Genomic DNA, 21440 nt, shown 5'->3' with positions numbered 1-21440 from the left:
CAGCTAGAACTGCATCAATTTCTTGAATATTTAGAGATAAAGATAGACTCTTGCTTCCTCTTACTTTTATAAACCAATCTGTGAGCTAGTAGGAGATACAATCAGATAAACCCAAATTAAATAGTCAATACCTTTGAATAATCACTTTCTAGATATGCAAATTGCCGATCAGGTGATAAACCATAATTTGAAGCATTCACACTTTTCTGAAATTATGAAGAAGTTGATTAGAATACAGAAAAAGTAACAGAGCCATATAAATTTGTAGTTCTAAAAGAACATTATATCATCCATATCCTCCAACATATACATTCAAAGCAATTTTTTTAAAGTTTAAGTAGTACCTACTGTATACAAAGAAATTTACTACACATTAGGGGATGAGGATGTGATAAATAGGATATACTTTGTGATTTCAAGAAGCTTATAATAGTAAACTTCTAAATAAATAACATTACAATTTAGAAAATTTTATAAAAGAGATATAACATTGCAAAAGTGTTAAACAGGAAGTGATTGAATGCAAATGATAAGATGGTTTGTTGCACAGAGGAGAAATAGCTGAGCTTGACTCTAAAAGATTACTAGGCTCTTGAAGGTAGAGAAAGTAGGAGGTCTGAGAGTCCAGGAGGACAGAATAACATGTTCCTATGTATCATAGGACCAGCCACTGAGCCTTTATTAGGTACTATCTAAGCACTTTCAAATGATACTTCATTTAATTCTTATACTAACCCAAAGAGGTATTATTATTCCTACTTTACAGAGGAAGAACCTGAGGCATGATGAGGATGGAATAATGTGGAATCTTACCCAAGGCTCCATAACTAGTAAATGACAGAGCCAGGATTTGAACCTCAGTTTGCCTGACTACAAGAACTGAGTTTGTACATTTTATCTCATAGGATACCTGTTCCACAGAGGAAGGAAAATGCTAGGTGATTTGAGCGGGCAAGGGCAATAATCTAGTGTGACTAGAAGAGAGAATGGGAGGATAACTGTGGTGGGGGATGGAGCTGAGAAGGCAGGTTGGGTCCAGATCAGGTGCTCAGTTGTTTGGACTCTGTTCTTTGGTCAGTGAAGAGCTGACAGAGGTTTTTGAGGAGGAAGATAATGGAGGATACATACCATGGTGGTATTACTCAAAATAGTATATGATTCTCCTGTTTCAATATTATAAAATACTATATTATTATCTGTAGATTGATGAAGATATTCTTGTCCTTTAAACAAGAAGGAAAACAAAACTTGAAATGATCTCCCTTAACAGGAAATACATTTATAACAAAGAGAAACCTCTCTTATTTCACATACTGACTTTCTTTTTCCTCTCTGTCTGGTACATATTGCCTTGTCAAATTTCAAATATGATAGTAAGTTGATGGTGGAAGGGAGGAAAGGGTTGTTTTTCTACATTACACAAAAATGCCATATTTACTAGTAGGAGCCTTATTCTAACCAGTTCAGGGTGCTTAGGAGTAAATTTGGACTTTTTCTGTGTTACAAAGAGAATAAACCAGTTTAAAATTGTATGTTTCTTCTGCAATAAAAAAATATATATTCCATTTAGGCTGTGTTTGACTTAGTTAAAAACCTATTTTATATGGTTATTATTTTCTAAAGAGAAAATGAAAATATTCTATTGTGTTTAGTGGCACTTTAGATATAAATTATATATAATATAAACAATTTAGTTGCTCTTACCGCTTGTTTGATTAGACTCTTTTGACAACATACTATTTTGAAAAACTATACGTAAATATCAATTTTATGGACCTTAATGGATTTGTCTTCAAGTTAGGATTTGTTCATTTCTCAGGTTATCTAGGTTAACAATGGAATTTTTCTTTTGGTAAAATTCTCATGACCTCTTCTAAATAGGTGCTTATTTCCCATTCTGAAAAGCTCTATCATATGATCAGTTTTTTCTAACAGTGCACTCTCAGATTTTACTGTTCTGCTAAAGCTACTACTGTATTGGCCTCATTACTATTGGACAAACCCTGTCTAAATAGTTCTGTGAAAAAATGTTTTGTTGGCCACTTGACTTATCTAAATAATTGCTGTTTTTATCCATTTCAACTAAGATGGCTTATGTTACCATAGAGAATTGTTGGCAATAAAAATAAAAACCAAAAATCATACATTTAAAGAAAAACAAAAGGTAAAGAAATAATTCACTTACCTGAAATCCAGTTTGGAAAAAATGTTTTATAAGAAAATGTCCCATTTAAAATATCCTTCAGTGTGAGTGCTCTTGTTGTCCTTCCTTCAGAGTTATGAACTTTGGGGGAGGAGGAAACATATTATTACTTAAAAGAAGATGAATAACTCAAACGTCTCTCATCTGTTATTCCTCATATAATGAAAAGATCTGCCATTGCTAAATCCTTGTTTAACTCTTGTCTTAATAGCTCTGAGTAGTATTTCCTTTTTGATAGACAAGCTAATGAGGCTTAGAGAAGTAGTCTGACTGCCTGGAAAGGGACACTGGTGGGAAAATTTGAGGAGTGTGACGGGGACCACACTGAGAAGCAGGGACATTATTCTTCAGACAGTGAAGAATTTTCAGAGATTTTTAAGAAGAAAGATGAGATGAGGTTCCGATAACTCTAGGTCTTGCAAAGCTGGGATTGCAGACCATGCAGGTTTCACTAAAAACTTTGCCTTTTAAGCAGTTCATTGTAGTTCCTCACATATGCTTGCCTTGGATTTCTACTGATTTATCAGTGATATAGTTCAGCATCCCAGTTGATCAGATGACATCATCCAGAATCCTTACCTTCAGACATCTCAAGAGAGGCATTAATGAAGGTAGATAATTTCTTATCCTGGCTAGGGGTTTTTATAAAGAGAAAATGGACCAGAAGAAAAGAAAACCACATCATCTATACAAATGATCTTGGAAATTCCAAGAGTAGAGGTTTTCCATATAAAAACTAACCTAAAGTAGCTCACAAACCACAAGCAAATTTCTCCTGTATTTGAGCCCTCCAAAACAATTTTATGTTTCAAACGTGATTTCCATTATCAGAACAAATTCATTATAGAGCCCTGAAACAGTCAGATATACCAGAAACTGTGGCAACCAACTTCCAAACCTTCTTCAATCCATATTCCTGTTCTCCATCCCTCCCACCTTACCCCTTCTCCAGGCCATCACTTACAGAATCAAAACTTAGAAAAGTGTCCTATACCTTGAATAGCATATATGAATCTGGTATTTGTTCATGTAAAAATAAAACTGTCAAAGATGAGCTATACATTTATATCTTCCTGCTAAACTCTTCCACAGCTTTCTATGACTCTTAAGATAAAGACCAAAAATGTTAGTCTGGACTATAGGCCCTAGCTGGTCTGGAATGGTCTACCTCTCCAGCCCCTTCTTGCCCCACTCTCACTACTTTGTAGACTCCAAACATGCTGGGCTTTCTGTTTCTCAAATACTGATTTCTTTCTCCAGGGCTACTGAACCTCTTCCCACCCTCTCCCTTCTCCTTATAACTTCTCTTCAGCCTTTAGTGCTTAATATAAGTGCCACTTTCTCTGGAAAGCCCTTCCTGATCCCCTGGTTTAGGTCTGGTTCCCTTCTTATATATTACCATAGGCCAGGTTCCCTTTTTTAAGAACATTTGTCTTGGTTTGTAATCTTGTATGTATTTGAGTGATTATTTTATTCATATTTCTTCACCTCCCACTGTATTCTCAAAACAGTCACCATAGGCCAGAGACCATGTCTAAGTTTTGCTCACCGCCACATCCCTAGTGTCTAGCACATAATAGGCATTTAATAAATACTTGTTGAATGAATGAATTCATGAAATGAAGGATTGATGGGTGGATGGATGAGATTTGTGTCCTCTTCTTTACACAATGGTTCTACTACTAATTTCCTATATGACTTAAGTAAGTTAATCTCTGGCATCACAGCTTGCTCATCTATAATACAAAGGACTGGACTAGAAAATGCTGATAATACCTTCCAATTTTACCACATTAGGTTTTGAAATTTGAGACACAACATGCTCTATTAACCTTATAGTCACATAAATGCACTGCCATGTGATAAGGTCGAACTGACCAACTGGATAATAGCATCTTCTGCAGTTTTAACTGATTCACACTGATGTATGTATGCTCCATACTTTTGATTAGGACCATGAGTTATTTTCTCAATTTACTAAAACTTATCCTGTAGCTATAAGAACATAAGTGGCTGATGAACCCCTAGGCAACCAGGCACTAAATACTTAATAACATTAGATTATTCTAATAATCATCTTTGTACAGGTTCTTTGCATCCTAAGTAAGGTTGTACATGCCATACAATTATTCATAATGAAAGTGCTTCTATTTAATTAAATGGTCTTGTGCAAAATTCATACCACTGATTTTATAATTCCCATTCTATGAATAAAATACTACCATTTTACTGCAACAGCATTAGTATAATTGCTAAGTATTTTAATTCAATTTTATTTAACTCTTTTCAGAGCAAATTGTAATCTGTTTCTATATACAAGGGGAAATTCTAACACTATTTACAATGGAAATTATTTTCCTTTTGAGATATATTTAATTTGTGTCCTCACAACCCTGAACATATAGATGAAAAAAATTTTAATTTAGAGAATTCCTGTATTGTGAATACCAAAAAACTAGGTAACTGTTTTTCTTTAAACTTTTTTCAATATTAATTCAATAAATGAATATAGTCTTGGTGATATCTTTTTTTGTCTAGCATAAATAATGGTTTGATTATGGATAATGACTTATATAATAGATTTTCCTATTTAAGTATCCTTGCATATAATTTTCCTTACTTGCAATTATGTTTAATTGAGAAATTCTTAGCTATAATTAATCTTCATTTTTATAGAAGGTTAAATTAAGTGAGCTAATTCAAATGAAACGTTTAGCTCTATGCTTGGCAGTCAATAAATGTTAGCTTTTGTTATTGTCATAGCTTATCAGTAGTCTTCAAATAAATATATATTTTTTTAAACAAATATTTTTGATCATTGTTTCTCAAACTAATTTGACCACTGGGATTTTTGTTTTAATATCTACTAAAATCACAGTATGGGAAATGCAGTTTCAGATTAAGCTATTAGTATATGTAATTAAGGTTAACTTTTATTCTAATATAATGGAATTCATCAGTTATACTTAGAACATCTTGGTCATCCTAGGGCTCTGTAAGTGAAATAGTCCAATTATGATCATAAATAGGGTTAGTACTAATATCCCACAAATGAATAAATAAAATTGATAAAAAAAACAAGAGTTTCAAATTATTTAAAAAATTCCTACTCATTTTCCTTTTTTAACATTAATGATCATGCTGATCCTTATCAGATTTCCCAAAAAGATTTCAAGGGTTAGTTATTTACTCTTTTTAACCTCTAATTTAGATTATCCTCAAAAGTTACATGAGATTATATTTCATATTACTTCCCAGTTAGTCATTTATTTTAAATGGGTGCATAGTAGCTATAAATACCAATGATCTATATAGAGAACTTAACATATGTCATATTATAACTCAATATCTATAAAGCAGTTTAAATATATATTAATTGTACTACTAATTACTGTCATGATAATAAGCCCCACCAGCGCCAATGAAGTGATAAGGGGATATACAGAACACATCCAGAGGAGCCAGCTGTGTTTATGTGGAAATAGGCTTGTGGCACAGATTTGGGGTAGGTGATTACTCCTAACCTCACATGGGCTCAGAAGGTGTGATTATCCTGGCATCAGGCTGGGCTCAGAGTGATACCAAATCAAATGGGTAGAATTTAAATTAGGCATTCTTTTCTTCCTGCGAAAATGATCACGTGTTCATAAATGCAATAGAGTAATGTATCTACTCTAAGACAATGCTTTAGGTCACATATTAAGAGTTATAAGACATGTACTTAGAATTTCCAATCCAAGTTCTGGTTCTTTGTACCAGCTAGGACAGTGCTCGGCATACAGTGGAAGCATGATAAATATTTGTTGAATGAAAAAATAAATCAACTGGACAGATTTTATTTTAGTTTGTTTTCAGTAATTCTCCCCCAAAGATACACCTGCCCTTACTCTTTATCCTCCTGTCCATGTTGTAAATTTCATGTATAATTCTACCTGGACATGCCATCCTTTAAATATGTATCAAAATTTTGTCCTTCAAGTTAGCTGGAGTACTTGTTTGAAAAGCAAGTTTCCCAGTCCTTATCTCAAATCTACTGATTCAGAATCTCTGGGGATAAGGCCCTGATTTTCAGTTTTTACCAAGCCCCACAGGTGATTCTTCTGCAAAGAATCCAAATTCAGTGATTTCACTGAATCTATTGTACTTGGTTCGATGTTCTCCTGTGCCTGTCGGTGGAATTGCTCCTTGCTTATAAACCCCTGGTAGGTGGATGGGTCTGGCCTGCGTAGCAATTCACACTTCATGGACAGACTCCCCACAGCTAATGTTAATCATGGCTTTCAAGGAATGTTAACGGTCGCCTGTAATGTTTATGTCCCTATTCAGTCCTCTTGCTCATTGTCCAGATAGACTCTTCCTTAGGTACATTCCCTCCGCTGATCCTTGAGCAGTGGAGAAAGGGCAAAGGGAGTGATTCTGCCCCAGATTAGATTTAAACAAGATAACAGGGAAAGCACTGGTAGGGGAAGGGGTCATTGTTTTCTAGTGTTTTGAATGTGTGTATGTGTGTGTGTGTTTCTGTGTAAGTCAGTATAAAATGCATCTCTATGGCATCAATCACACTAAACAAGTTCTAGTCACCTGAAAAATATTCCACTAATAATTACTTTTTCCAAATAATGTTTTAATGTTGAATTATGATCATTTGATTATTTTGGAAGTTTAGTTTTGGCATCTATAATTTTTAAACTCTAAGTAGCTGAGCAGAAGTAGAAAAGAATTCTGAGAGCATATCTCTCTTCTATACGTAACTGACACCACTTAACACTTAATTCTTGATAGAGCCCCTATAGTCAATTTGGCCCATCTTTAGCACAGTTATTTATACACTGCAAAACACTCCAATTTACTATAGTTTAATTATTTGCATTTTCAACTTTTTAAAGCACAGCTGGAAATTATTTCAATTATGAATCCAAGAAATGACAATTCACAGAAATGATTCCCAAGTAAATAATGATTCACTATTCTCCTAATTCTTTCTTAAAACTTTGTATTTATTCTTTATTAGGGTTCTATTTCTATTTCTGCCATTTAATTTTCTAGTCCTAAAAAATTACAAATAAGTATCAGAACAGAGACATCTGATGTCAGCTCTAATATTCATCATAAATTAAATGAGAAAATATGGTTTATTAAGTTAGCACACGAATGGCTGGTAGGTCTTTTTGTTCTCACTTTCATACTTGTTTTGGAACTGATGCTTATGAGGCCACTCCAATGAAAGTGACGTGGGCTCCCAGGCACACTGCACCTGTCTCTCTGCTGGCTCTGCAAAGATGTTGTCCTCAGATAGGCAATGTCTCCAGCCATTGCATCAACTCATGTTTGTTTTTGGAGTGAGCACCACAGGGGCAAATGTTGGAGATATTTGGTTGGGAAATAAACTATTTAAAACTAATATTATATTTGGGCAAAGACTGACAACTTTGAAAAACATGGAAGTGAGGTAGCTTTAGACCAGTAATAAGTGTTATAATTTACTAAGTTCTAATAAGTACCAAGCACTCTGCATGCGTGGTCCTGTGAAACACTCACAGCAACTCTCTAAGTATTATTATTAACACCATTTTACAGATTAGGAAATGGATATTAGAGAGTTAAAGTAACTTGCCTAATACATAACAGAGCTGGGGTTTAAATCCAGCTCCATCTAATTTTAGAGACTGGACACTTTACTACTACCTTTTGATTTAAAGTGAAAGCATACGTGTGATATAACAAGACAAAACAAACACAAAAATAAGGTCAAGAACCAAGCAACACACAAGGGGGGTTGAATAATTATACCTCAAAATGAACGTTAAGAGAAAATGAGACCATTTGAGTTTTGTCAAAACAAAGAGTTCGCTATAAGCTTTCAATGTCTCACTGAAGAATGTAGTAGCTCTCAGTTCTGAAAGAATTTCCCATGGTTCTCTCTACAGGTAGCACTGATCAACATATGTTATTCAAAGTTACTGTCAGGTTTAAGTTCATTTTGTGTATTATGTTATTGTTGTGCTATGTTAATTAGGGCTATTTTTTTCGTGATCTCTGAAGCGGTAAAGGTCATAGGGTATGGTCAACATAATGCACAAGAACATGGTGGTAAATGCCAAATATTTTGGTGACCCTGAAGATGAAAATAAACCTCGTCTATATCTGAAGGCCCACTCAGTCTGCTTTGCCAGCTCATCTTCCTATAATCTCTGCTTTAAGTTGTGGTGTGGCTTATATTCGTTTTACTTGGGACCTCAGAAAGAGTCACCTTCCTCAACCATTTAATTCTCCCAGGGTTTCTATCACATCTTCTTAGCTGGCTCACACCCACCCCCACTGCCACCCCTCACCCCTCACTGGATTCCTTCTCTGAGATCCAGACGATATATTAAACTTCCTCTTTAACACCTCCACCTGCATATCTCACAGGCACTTCAAAATCAGTATGTCTAATAGGTAACTAATGAGAACCTACTGTATAGCACAGGGAATTCTACTCAGTGCTCTGTGGTGACCTAAATGGAAGGAAATCTGAAAAAGAGTGGATAGATGTATATGTATAACTGATTCACTTTGCTGAACAGCAAAACTAACACAACATTGTAAAGCAACTGTACTCCGATAAAAATTAATTTTAAAAAATCAGTATGTCTAAAGCTAAGAAAAAAGGAATTCCAGGCTGTCCCTCCAGATTTCTGCAAGTCAATGCAACTGTCGTCCATGTAGTTCCTCAATTCAAATACTTGGGAGTTATTCTTAAGCTCACTCTTCTTTTACTGCTTTTGTCCAGCACCCAGGTTTGACAATTCTATCTCCAAAATCTCTCTCAACTCCCTGCACTTCTACTGAACCTCCAAGGCCAAGCCATTTCTCACTAGGCAGGCTGTAATGGATACCTATTTGCTACACCTGTAATTTCATTCCTAGTATTTCATTGTGGTTTTGATTTACATTTTCCTAATGACTAATAATGTTGAGTCTCTTTTCATGAGCTTATTGGTCACTTTTATATCTTTTGGGAGGTAAATGTCTATCCTTTGTCTATTTTTTGAATTTGGTTATTTGCCTTTTATTATTGATTTGTAAGAGTTTTTAAAAAATATATTCTGGATGCAAGTTGCATATCAGATGTATGTATGTGCAAACATTTCCCCCCCATTTTGTGGGTAGTCTTTTCACTTCCTTGATGATAGCTTTTGCAACCAAAGTGTTAAATTTCAAAGAAGTCCAATTTATGTACTTTTTCCTTTGTTGCTTGTGCATTGGGTCGTATCTAAGAAACCACTGCCTAATCCAAGGACAAGAAGATTTATCCCTAGGTTTTGTTTTTAAGTGTTTTATAGTTTTAGCTCTTACATATACGTCTTTGATCCATTTTGAGTTAACTTTTATGTATGGTGTGAGGAAGTGGGTCCAACATTTTTTACATGTTGATATCCAGTTGTCCAATTGTTGAAAAGACTTTCTCCATTAAATTGCTATGGCATCCTTATTGAAAATCAATTAACCATAAATGTAAGGCTTTTACACTTATTTCTGGGCTCTCAGTTCTATTTGATTGATCTATGTGTCTATCTTTTTTTTTTATTTATTTATTTTTGGCTGCGTTGGGTTTTTGTTGCTACGCTCAGACTTTCTCTAGTTGCGGTGAGTGGGGGCTTCTCTTGTTGCAGAGCACAGGCTCTAGGCGCATGCGTTTCAGTAGTTGTGATACGCGAGCTCAGTAGTTGTGGCTCGCGGGCTCTGGAGCTCAGGCTCAGTAGTTGTGGCGCACGGGCTTAGCTGCTCCATGGCATGTGGGATCTTCCCAGACCAGGGCTCAAACCTGTGTTCCCTTCACTGGCAGGTGGATTCTTAACCACTGCGCCACCAGGGAAGTCCCTATATGTCTATCCTTATGCCAGTATCACATGGTCTTGATTATGTAAGCTTTGTAGTAAGTTTTGAAATAAGGAAGTGTGATTCCTCCAACTTTGTTCTTCATTTTCAATATAGCTATTATGGATCGCTTGCATTTCCATATGAATTTTGGAATCAGCTTGTCAATTTCTGCAAAAGAAAAAGTCATCTGGGATTTGGATAGGGATTGCATGTGCAGATAATGTGCAGATAAATTTGGGGAGTATTGCCATCTTAAACATATTGTTTTCTGATCTATAAATATAGGATCTCTTTCCATTTATTTATATATTTTTTGTATTGTTTATTGGTAATGTATAGAAATCCAAATGATTTTTTATATATTGGTCTTGTGTTTTGCAAATTTTCTCAACTTGTTTATTAGTCCCAATATTTTTTGGTGAATTCCTTAGGATTTTCTATAAACAATGTCATCTGCAAATAGAGATAGTTTTACTTTTTCCTTTCCAGTCTGGATACTTTTTATTTCTTTTCCTTATCTAATTGCCCTGGTTACAACCACCAATAAAATATTAAACACAAGTAAGAGCAGACATGCTGTCTTGCTCTTGATCTTAGGGGAAGAGCACTGAATCTTTCACCCGTGTGCTGTTAGCTGTGAGGTTTTTGTGGATGCCCTTTATCAGATAGAGGAAATTCCTCCTATTTCTAGTCTGCTGAGTGTTTTTACAATGAGAGGCTGCTGTGTTTTGTTAAATACTTTTGCTGTGTCTATTGAAATGACCATGTCATTTTTGTCCTTTTTTCTATTAATATAGCTTATTATAGTAATTGATTTTTGGATATTAAACCTTGCATTCTTGGGATAAATCTCACTTGGTCTTGGTGAATAGTCCTTTTTATACATTGCTGGATTTGACTTGCTAGTATTATGTTCAGTGTTTTTCCATTTATATTCATAATAAATATTGGTCTGTAACTACTATTGGTCTGTAACTTCTTTTCTTGTAATGTTTTTGAATATTTTTTGTATCACAGCAATACTGGCCTTACAGCGTGAGTTGAGACGTGTTCTCCTTTATTTTTTGGAAGAGTTTGTGAAGGATTGGTAATAATTCTTAAAAAGTTCGGTAGAGTTTACCAGTGAAGCCAGCTGGGCTTGGGGTTTTCTTTGCAGGAAGTTAAAAATCACTAAATCAACTTCTTCAGTTGTTATAGTTCTATTCAGGTTTTCTATTTATTCTTGAGTGAATTGTGGTAGTTTGTATCTTTCTAGAAATTTGTTCTTTTCTTCTAAGTTATCTGATTTTTTGACAGTCTTTCTATCCTGTTCCTTTAAGGAGTCCTATCATATCAGTTTTTCTACCGAGTATAAAAACCATAATCAGTTTGAAAAAATTTTAATTTAGATACTAAGCAACCCTATTTTTTTTATTATTAACAGGAATAAAGGTTAATAAAGATTGTAAATGATTCTGTTTTTACTACATAATTGTGGTTAATTCACAAGGATACTAAAATGAAAAATAAATTCTTTGCTCTATATATAATAACCAATAAGTAAGTAAAAGACTGATTAGTATTGATTATCCCATTGAAATATTATTTTAATTTATGCCTAACATGTTGCTAGATTTTAAGGCTCAGTTTGACTGTCTCTGGTTCTTAAGAACCTTTAGCCTTGATTCCACCTCCCCTATTTGAACTTTAGAACATGTTTTTCTCAAGGACTATATGTGACTAGATATTCTTGTGTAAGTTGTAACAATTCGCTTTGGAAATCAGAGACAGGTAAACTCCTCTGCATAATAGGAGTCATCCAAAGACTTGGATTATTTTCTAAATTATTTAGAATTTGACAAAACTCAAAGAATTTTCCAAGATTCGTCTTCTGTGATTTTAAAATCCAAGTGCAAAGTAGAGAAATATAATCTGCAAGGTTGATGTGTTTACACTCAACTCAAAAGCTCTGTTATGTCCATGAACTTTCTGAAACTTTTCCTCAGCACTTTAGACTTCCCCATATTTCCTCCAAAAGAACAGTGAATAAATAAGCTTAAAACTCTTAAGATATTTGAGGGAATCTGTTTCACAGTTCTGAATGTTGATACTGGGAAAATTTTAAGCCTTAAAAACATATTCACATCTCCTTTGATGATAATTTGGTCTCACAAATATCTTATTTTATAAAAAGTGGTTGTTGAGGTTATAATAGTAGTAATAGTAACAATAATGATAATAGTAACAATGGTTTTCTGCCCAAAATATAGACATTCTAAATGATATTTATTCTTATAAAATATTGATTTATATTCTGTCTAAATCATCTGTGACTTCAGATATATTCTGAAATAAATTATATAAGGTATTACTTACCTAAGTAAGCAATCACTATAAATTTTACATATGTGTGTACAGTCATAAGTACATATGTATATATGTATTTTCCTGTGTTCGTTTGTTTACATAATTTTGGCCTCACAGCTATCACTTTCCTTTTGATTCCTTGAACTTCCCAAATATACTTTCCTGCTTCAGAGCCTTTGTATCTGCTTTTCCCTCTGCATTGAGGGTCTAGACCCCAGCTTGCGTCCTTCCGTCCTTAAGGTCTTGGCTCAAATATAATCTCAGAGAAGCCTTCCTTAACCACTTCTGTTATGAACTGAATTGTGTCCCCCCAAAATACATAAATTGAAACTCTAACCCTCAATGGAACTGTATTTGTAGATAAATCCTTTAACAAGGTAATTAAGATTATGTAAGACCATAATGGTGGAGCCCTAATCTGATAGAACTGGTGGTGCCCTTATTGGAAGAGGAAGAGACACCAGGAGTGCACATGCACAGAGGAAAAGCCATATGAGGACAAAACAAGAAGGCAGCCATCTACAAGCCAAGGAGAGAAGCCTCCAGAAAAACTAAACCTGACTATACCTTGATCATGGACTTCCAGCCTCCAGAACTGTGAGAATATAAATTTCTGTTGTTTAAGCCACCCAGTCTGTGATATTTTGTCATGGCAGCCCTAGATGTCTAACACAGCCTCCACTCCAGTTGCTTTCTGTAGCACTTTTACGAATTTGAAATACTCTATTAATTCACTTATTTACTTGTTTATTATCAGATTGTCCTTTCCTAAGGCCAGAGACCTTGTCATTCATGCCTTATACCTGTGCTTGGTAGTTAGAAGGTGCTCAATAAATAATTCGTTGAACAAATAACCAAAGTATCCAGGAGCACAGTGGACTGGGTATTGTGGATAATGGATAACTATGGATGCTAATCTCTGTTTTTTCATATTCAGTAGATTGCTATTTTCAATCTCAGGAAGAATACTACAGCTTCTTCAGTCCAAAGGTTAAAAATCCAAGTGTTTATAGGAGTCAAGCAGATGTTGTAAGTGAATATGGTACCTTGTGTAAATAAAATAGAAAATATTTTCTATTTTCTATTGGGGTACGTAGCAAACTGGAGAATTCACTGTCAATCTAAAGACAACTGCTTCTCAGTCAACTATTACCTTGGGCCCAATGTTGCCAGATCTAATATTTAAAAAGAAGCCAAAAATGTACATTTCTATGTGAAATCTTCTGATTTTAAAAAGTTGACAACTAATACAAACTTGTATAAAACACTGCAGGCCAAAACCACCACCACCAACAACAACAACAATAAAAGAAAAAGTGTGCAAAGGTAGACAGGAGGACTTCAGGGAGATCTGAGGCTAGGCTAATGATGGTTCTCCTTTCACAGCAGATACTAGAGGTCCTCCCTGCCCAGGAGAACCTGGATTTCTCCACACTACATAATCTCCCTCTTCTTTCTCTCTCACTCAGTCTTATTCTGCATCCTCACCCACCTCAGCTTCCTTTATCATATCTCTTCCTTTTTTCAATCTTGCTTTTGCCTCAGAGCTGCCAATGTCCTTTATGAGGGCCTTGCACACAAAATTTCTGAAAAAATATTTGTTTTTGATCCAAGGAGGTGGGGGATAGGAACAGGGATGCTGCCCAGGGATAAGTACTCCCTACTCTCAGACTTAAGAAGAGCATTATTGAAATCAAAATACATCACACAGAAGGTCTAGTTGCCATCTTTGTGTGCTATGATGGAGAGCACAATAAAATGGTAGCTACCATTTATTAAGCTGCTACAAAATGTTAGAAATCTTAGAAAAAATAGTTAGTGTTTATTGAGTGTTTGCTTATCACCATGTAGGGAACTCTATGCTTGACAGAAATCAAGAAAAGTGCAGATAGCTCCCACAATTCCTTTCGCAGAGGTCCAGGAATTCAGAAACTATTAATCATGAAGCAAGGCCATATAGAATTTACTTGCAAAATTCTGTAGCTTCTGTTACTTTCCAATTCTAGCTTTTTGTGTGTTTGGTTTTTGTCTTGTCACCTCTGTATATCTCTTGAAACAAAAAGTTCTGTATTTATCCTTGGGGTTGGCGAAAACGAGGAAAAGGCGAGGAGCTTAGTTTCCACTCTTGGTTTGGTTGCATCTTTACACAGGAAGAGGAGTGATGCTTGGGAAGAAGAATCTCAAGAGAAAAAATAGAGACAGGAGAAGAGAAAGGGAATCGGTTGAAGGAGTAGGCTGAGGCCAAGGAGGACGGCCTGGGTCTAAGGGGTGGAAACTCATATGTGTTTCCCATTCAGTGAAAATAAAAAAAGGAAAACTTGGCAGTCCCCAAAAAAGTTGTCTGTTATTTTTATGATTATGTGAGTGAGCTAAACGAATCTTTCTCATTTCACCATTCCGTTGCCCTATTTGTTCCTAAAATCCTGCCTGATTCCTCCAAAGCTCTTTTAATCCTGAGATTGGTGTTCCTGGGACCTGCTCCCTCCTTGGAAAAGCCCCTCTCTCTTCTTCTTTCACTTACACTCAGTGGTTTAAGTGAGCCAGTGGTCTAAGTGAACTCCTGATCTCATATTCGTGGTGACAACTGAGCATCCAGACTGGGCGCTTACCGTGCTTTCAGAGGAAAGTCTAAATCGCAGTATCTTTGTTTCCCCAACTAGCACAATGATGGGCAGGTGGAACTCAATTCATTGAGCGGGACTAACTAGTGGGACTTCATTTGTTATTATATAAATAAATGAATGAGTGTTTCATAATGGGGTCCTTAAGTTTCTCAAAGGAAGACTGTTCTTAATGCTGGTGCATAAATCCTGGGTTAGGAATACGAGGGCGCTTAAGGCAAATGTGAGGTAATCGGATTTCTGATGAAGTGTGAAAAGAAGGCTAAAGAGAAGCTTGTTTGGCTCTGAATTTTCCATTCTTCCTTCCCCTTTCTCCTTCCCTTCTCCTGCCTTGCCACCTCAGATCCTCCCTCACCAGCCGCTGGGCAGATGTGAGACTGAGAACTGGACCTGAAGTTCCACACTGGGGATGGCTGAGGAGCAGGGTGTGAGGAGAAAAGAGGGAAGTCATCAGGGCACACTTCACATCAGGGCTGCCTGGACCACTGACTCAAGGCAAGAAGAGTCTCAACCCCGGTCCTGCTCAGGAAAGTAGATAAATGAACTGTCCCCTGTACAATTTACTTAACATTCTGACAAGTTCTGACATTCTGATAAGTTCTTCAGCAAACTTAGAATAGAAAAAGAATGGTATTATGGAAAAAAATAGTTCTCAGCTTTTTTATGATTTTCTGTTGCTGAAAGAGTACTAAAATTTCATCTGGGACTTCCCTGGCGGTGCAGTGGTTAAGAATCCGCCTGCCAATTCAGGGGACACGGGTTCGAGCCCTGGTCCGGAAAGATCCCACATACCGTGGAGCAACTAAGCCCATGCACCACAACTACTGAGCCCGCGTGCCACAACTACCGAGCCCACATGCCACAACTACTGAAGCCTGTGTGCCTAGAGCCCGTGCTCTGCAACAAGAGAAACCACCGCAATGAGAAGCCTGTGCACCGCAACGAAGAGTAGCCCCCGCTCACCAAAACTAGAGAAAGCCCACGCGCAGCAAAGAAAATAAATAATGCAGCCCAAAATAAATAAATAAATAAAATATTAAATTACTTCCAAAAAACTTATAATAAATAAATAAATAAAATTTCATCTGAAGCTTAAACTGATTATTTCACTCTATCTGAAAATTACTTTGCTCTGAGAATCTCCTGTTGGTTGAAACAGAAAATTAGCTTATAAAGAACATAGGACTTTTATAATATATGTAGATTATAACATATATCTATGTTAAACTTGGGGAGAGGGTAAGGATTGGGATTATATATAATTAGACAAATATCTATGAATGTGTATAGTTATATACTATAACTGTAGTGTATTTCTTATTAGAAATTATGACTCTATAATTCCAAAGTGCAAATGCAACCCATCCTTGCCTGTAGACAAGGTGCAGGCTCACCATAAAATCCACACACTTTTGTTCTCAGAACATTTGTTTCTGATGGAGCAAAGTGTCCATTTCAAGGATTGGGGAGTTTTTTTTTAAATTCAGGAACTAATTTTGAATGTATTAACATCCAAAGGGCCAATAGGAACTAATTTACTACCTGACAATTGCTGGTGTGAGGAAAATATGGCCCCCAAACGAGGAAAGACACCGGTCTGAAAATAATTTTAACTTGAAAAAATATAAAAAATGTGAACTCAGGCTATCTCAACAGCCTCAGAATAATCTTGTGCTAGCAGAGAGGAATGAGGACTGAAAATCAACACTGAAAATACAGGAACATTGCCTTCGTTTTATTGGTTAACCTCTTCATTTTGTAATTCTGTGAAAATCCCATGAGCATTTTGAATTTTTCAAAATATTTTTCTATATTTCATTTTTTAAAGCAACAAATCATTCAGGACTCATACTTGCTTTAGCTAAAGGCTTGTCATTGATCTTCCTTTACTGTCAGTTAGCTTTTAACCAAAGATATTTTCCACTTTAGCTATCATAAGATTTTAATATTTGCTGATACAAACTTTTTTCCTTTCCCTGGACCCCAAGGCAGAAGACCTGTACATTTTTCCTGTTTAGAACTTGAGCTTCTTTTCAGAGTTTCATAAAAATCTATTTCTCTAATATCACTGAAATATTTACAGACAGGGTCTTAATTTAAATCCAAACTAGCCCCCAACATCAGTCTCCCAAGTTTTAGCAAAGTGAGATCAATCTTAATCTAAGCTTTTCTAAAAAGGATAAATTTATAACTAAACATAACGCTTGCTTAATAATATTTAGTCTTCTAACTTGATTTTCTTGGCTACTGCATCTAGAACAACAATTTCACTTTTTCTATGCAGCTATTCTCGAGATCTCTATTCTTGACTGCCTCCCTAAATTTTTGGAAAGACTCATAATAAAAATTTCCATAGGTTCTGTTTTAACTTTTCCATTCTTACTCATCTTTACTTTCCATGAGGCAATCCAATAACGAAAGCAATGTTAGTTAAAAATATTGTCTCTAAAGGCCTGTCAAAGCTTGGAATTTAGCACATACTTTGCAGAGATGTAGGGGTGATATAGAAGAGCACTCAGGTTTTTCTATTGCTGAAATAATGCTGGAAACCTCTTCCTACCCATGCCTTAAATTCCTCAGTATTTCTGGTTGCTCAACAACATATCTGGGAGCTTATAAGTCTTCTTAGAAATAACAGATTTACTTTGGAAAATAAGCACTTAGGAAATGTTCGATCACTTGTGACCAAGCACTAGTGCATTTTCCGAAGTATTCTAGGCAGACAGAGCAAATTAGAGAAAATTCTTACCTCTTGAAGGACGTAAGACAATGCACATCACCAATAAGGCAAGCACAGCAGAAGTGGCAACTCCAAGTACAATTTTTAACCATGTCTACATAAAATAAAGAAAATTAGACATATAAATGGTTTCTGCTAAATAGTAGAATTGGCAAGCTTTTGTTTACACCTAAATCCTCTTTCTCCCTCCCCATAAAGCTTTTGATTGTCTTCCACTGATCTGGCTATAATTGCTGGAATTCTTCCAGCTCTGCAAGGAGAAATGTTTCTACAGTATATTTAGAACAAATTTCCCAATCCCAACCCACTCCAGGAAGTACATACTTATGTACAAATCCTCACCTTCTAAACGATAGAAAACTCTGATTGCGCTCAATTCAGCCAGCCCCCATGCTTTAGCAAGTATCTGAGGCTGCATATACTAACCTTCATTTTTTCCAGATGTTTTTGAAAGTTAGCTAATTCTGACTTCAGAGCGTGGGTCACCGGATCTGTGAAAACCGTTGAAAGAAGTAAGTCTGTCTTCGTAGTTGGAAGCCGAAGCTAGGGCAAGGGTTTTTTTTTCTTTCCACAGACTTTTGAATACCGTGCCAAATTTCAAAAGATTTCTGTAAAATCAGAAACAGATTTTGGGGGCGTTCTTGGCCTTGAAATGAACTGTGAGTGGCTCAAGGGAGGTTTTATAGCATTCTCATCCTTGTAAATTCTACACCAACATCTGCTTACGTTGCCACACAGAAGTTTTTTTTTTAATTATTTTTTACAAGTTTAGGTTTCTGTTTCATTTTCTTCTAGAAATCACTTACAGATCACATTGGCAAGTCATTGGGTTTTGGATAACCTTTCTATCTGCAACCAAAAGAAGAATTTAAAATAATATAAATTCCAGGTGTGTACAGTACACATATATCTCATTTTTAGCAGAGGGAGAAAATTAAAGTCACATAAGATTTTGTGAGAAAGACACCACATTACTGCAATTTCTTTTCTTCCTCTGGGAGATTATGAGGTACTGCAGACAGAAATGTTTTTCTTTCAGCACAATTTCTTTGTCCATATAGCACCATATGCACTTTCAGTAAATACAGAAGTTTAAAAATTCAACTGTCTAAACCCACGACTGCTTTACTTTAAAGAAATAAAATGCCATCTGGTGAAATTTAGGATGGGTTAGGTGTGTATGCACAGGCCAGAAAGATGGAAAGATCAGTAAGAATAATTTACCAGCAGACCTTTGAAAGAATGAAAATGGCTTTGCAAAAGTGATATTTTTGCTTCCCTCTCAGAATAGCTTCTGAGAGAGGAGAACAGTTAGTAATTATAAAGCCTTTAAAATAAATAAAAAAGCATTTGAGAAGAGAAGTAAGTTGTATGTACAATTTCATTTTGGATAAATTTACATAAATCCAAGGCAATTGGTCAACTTGACATCAGTAAAATGGTAGTCTGAATTAAAACACACACATACACACGCACACACACACACACACACACACACACACACACCAGTTTCTTGGAGTATATCGGCTGGTTCAATGCAATTCATTTGGATAGATTCTGTTGTTCCACATAAATACGGTTGTTAACCTACTGTCTTTTAGTTCTTCCACTAATGGTTTTCTTCTTCGGACATTTGTACTGGTCTCAACCTGACTAAAACAAACTTCATGGTGAGCTTTCATGGATTTTTCATGAAAAGTAATGAGGAAATGTTCCTGAAATCTTTTGCTGTTTGCTTTATTCAACTGGTCTGATTACCATGGGAGGCTTTCTCCAGCAAAGAGCAGGACGGTGGCTTATGAACTTCCTCTTAGACATTCTCCAGACATCCCTCTCTGAATTCCAGCCTTATGAAAATTCTGTTGAGGAAAATGAGTCATTAAGCACTTACTGGCAGAGAGATGCAACCACCCTGAGTTAGAGAGGAGCCCCTCCTTCCTTTCCAGTTGATGGGGTCAGCTCTTTACAAACTGAAGCTAGCATCCAAGTCATGCTATATGCTTGTGGGCATCTCCGTGTGATTGTGAGATCCTCAAATGCAAGATAAAAGCCACCAGCCAGGTCCCAAATGGACTGCTCCCATGTGGGTCCTCTGGGACTGATTGCCTTCTTTGGAAAATTCATACAACGTGTTCTCAGAAGTTCTGTCCCAGCCTGCCAAAGCCTCAAAGTCCGCAAGTACTTTTTAGTGAGTTATTCCCATGACTTTACATCCTGAAGAGAAACTGACTATAATAAATGATTAGGGCATGATTAAAATGGTTACTCTTGGCTTTAGCAATTAAAAATGCACTGATGTGTGTGACTGGTATGAGTACCACTTAGGACTGCAGTCAAGTGTGGGTGTCTGCAAGAAAATCATTTTGACAGGATCTAAGGAGAAATCAGGGTGCTTTAAGAGGGAGAAATTTAAATTGAAACTGTTAGTGAGAAGGAAAATTATAGGCTAAAACACATTTCTTTTGTTTGCTTTTTCCTTGGATGGTTGGGTGATTCAAACTGCAACTTCTGGAAAATTCTGACTGGTTTGAATGGTTGCAAGAAAAATGAGACTGACTGCAGAAATAAAGATGTCAAGATTTTTTCCATCTGATTCCATGAGTTAGGGATACATTGCTTATAACAGAACTGTAAATGTCCATCTCTTTGAGATAATGTGTAAATGCTCTAATTTTCATCCAAACAAGTACTCCCACAAAAAAATTTAGATTCTTTTAATTTTATAACATCTTCACTGACTTTTTCTTCTTCTAGAGTCAAAATGAAAATGCTTATACTAACATTTTTTTAAACATTGAGGAAACTGACTAGTATTCTTATTTTAGACAGTTAGTTAATATCTAATCAACATTTTTGTTGGGAAAACAAATATGAATAAGCCACAGTGTGCATCTTCAGGAAGCTTGCATTCTTCTACAAGCTTGGCAAGTAAGTCCTTACATATTTGTTTCTTTTCCCTCTCTGGAGCTCTTGCTGAGAATGAGCCTGAATCTAAGTTTGTGCTTAGTAGAAAAGAACCTACTTTTCTGGGTTTGTTGACTGCTGCACGGACTCAGAAGGAGAGACAGAAAGTAAACATGGCTCATGTTTGTGATTCTTAATTCAAGTCCTATTTTTGCCAAGACTGGGACTTTTCTCAGAAAGCAACTCTGGATCTATTCATTGCTCCAGAAATAGAAAGTATGACTTTGGCCTGTAAACAATTAAGAGCAAGAATTAGGATAGTAGTGGGCTTCCCTGGTGGCACAGTGGTTGAGAGTCCGCCTGCCGATGCAGGGGACACGGGTTCGTGCCCTGGTCCGGAAGATCCCACGTGCCCTGGAGCGGCTGGGCCCGTAAGCCATGGCCGCTGAGCCTGCGCGTCTGGAGCCTGTGCTCCGCAACGAGAGAGGCCACAACAGTGAGAGGCTCGCGTATCGCAAAAAAAAAAAAAAAAAAAAAGAATTAGGATAGTAGAGGCTCAAGTGAGCTTTTTCCAGAGATGGACCGTATAAGGCTTAATTTAGAATATGACTGCATTTTAGTAAGCCCACTGGATAAGTTAACTATAACATAAATCCTTAGCTTGCTAAGAGAGCTTTCTAGAACTATTTAGTAATAGCCACTGTGTGTCTGCCAAAAATGATTTTGATTTAGATGTTTTCCGAGAAAACACATTCAGCTATAT

General features: G+C 36.2%; 1 protein-coding gene across 6 annotated transcripts in view; it reads right to left on the bottom strand.

The window, feature by feature from the left end:
• Window positions 1-19530, bottom strand: part of FAP (fibroblast activation protein alpha) — a 72252-nt gene extending 52722 nt beyond the window's left edge. Inside the window, exons 1-6 of one of the 6 annotated variants that reach the window (XM_027129815.1) lie at window positions 19365-19530; window positions 18200-18264; window positions 17783-17867; window positions 2186-2284; window positions 1129-1223; window positions 132-206 (exon numbers count right to left, since the gene is read on the bottom strand). In XM_027129815.1, coding sequence (XP_026985616.1) covers window positions 132-206; window positions 1129-1223; window positions 2186-2284; window positions 17783-17867; window positions 18200-18264; window positions 19365-19455 — 510 coding nt within the window. In that variant the 5' untranslated portion in view covers window positions 19456-19530. The other 5 variants (XM_027129773.1, XM_027129791.1, XM_027129800.1 and 2 more) reach the window with 5 other exon arrangements.
• Window positions 19531-21440: the final 1910 nt, after the last annotated feature.

Source organism: Aethalodelphis obliquidens, unplaced genomic scaffold (assembly GCF_003676395.1).
Source record: "Aethalodelphis obliquidens isolate GAN/ISIS:26980383/991018 unplaced genomic scaffold, ASM367639v1 scaffold2, whole genome shotgun sequence".
Classification (NCBI taxonomy): domain Eukaryota; kingdom Metazoa; phylum Chordata; class Mammalia; order Artiodactyla; family Delphinidae; genus Aethalodelphis; species Aethalodelphis obliquidens.
Note: the sequence above shows the minus strand (reverse complement) of the source record. Positions and strands in the feature narration are given on the sequence as shown.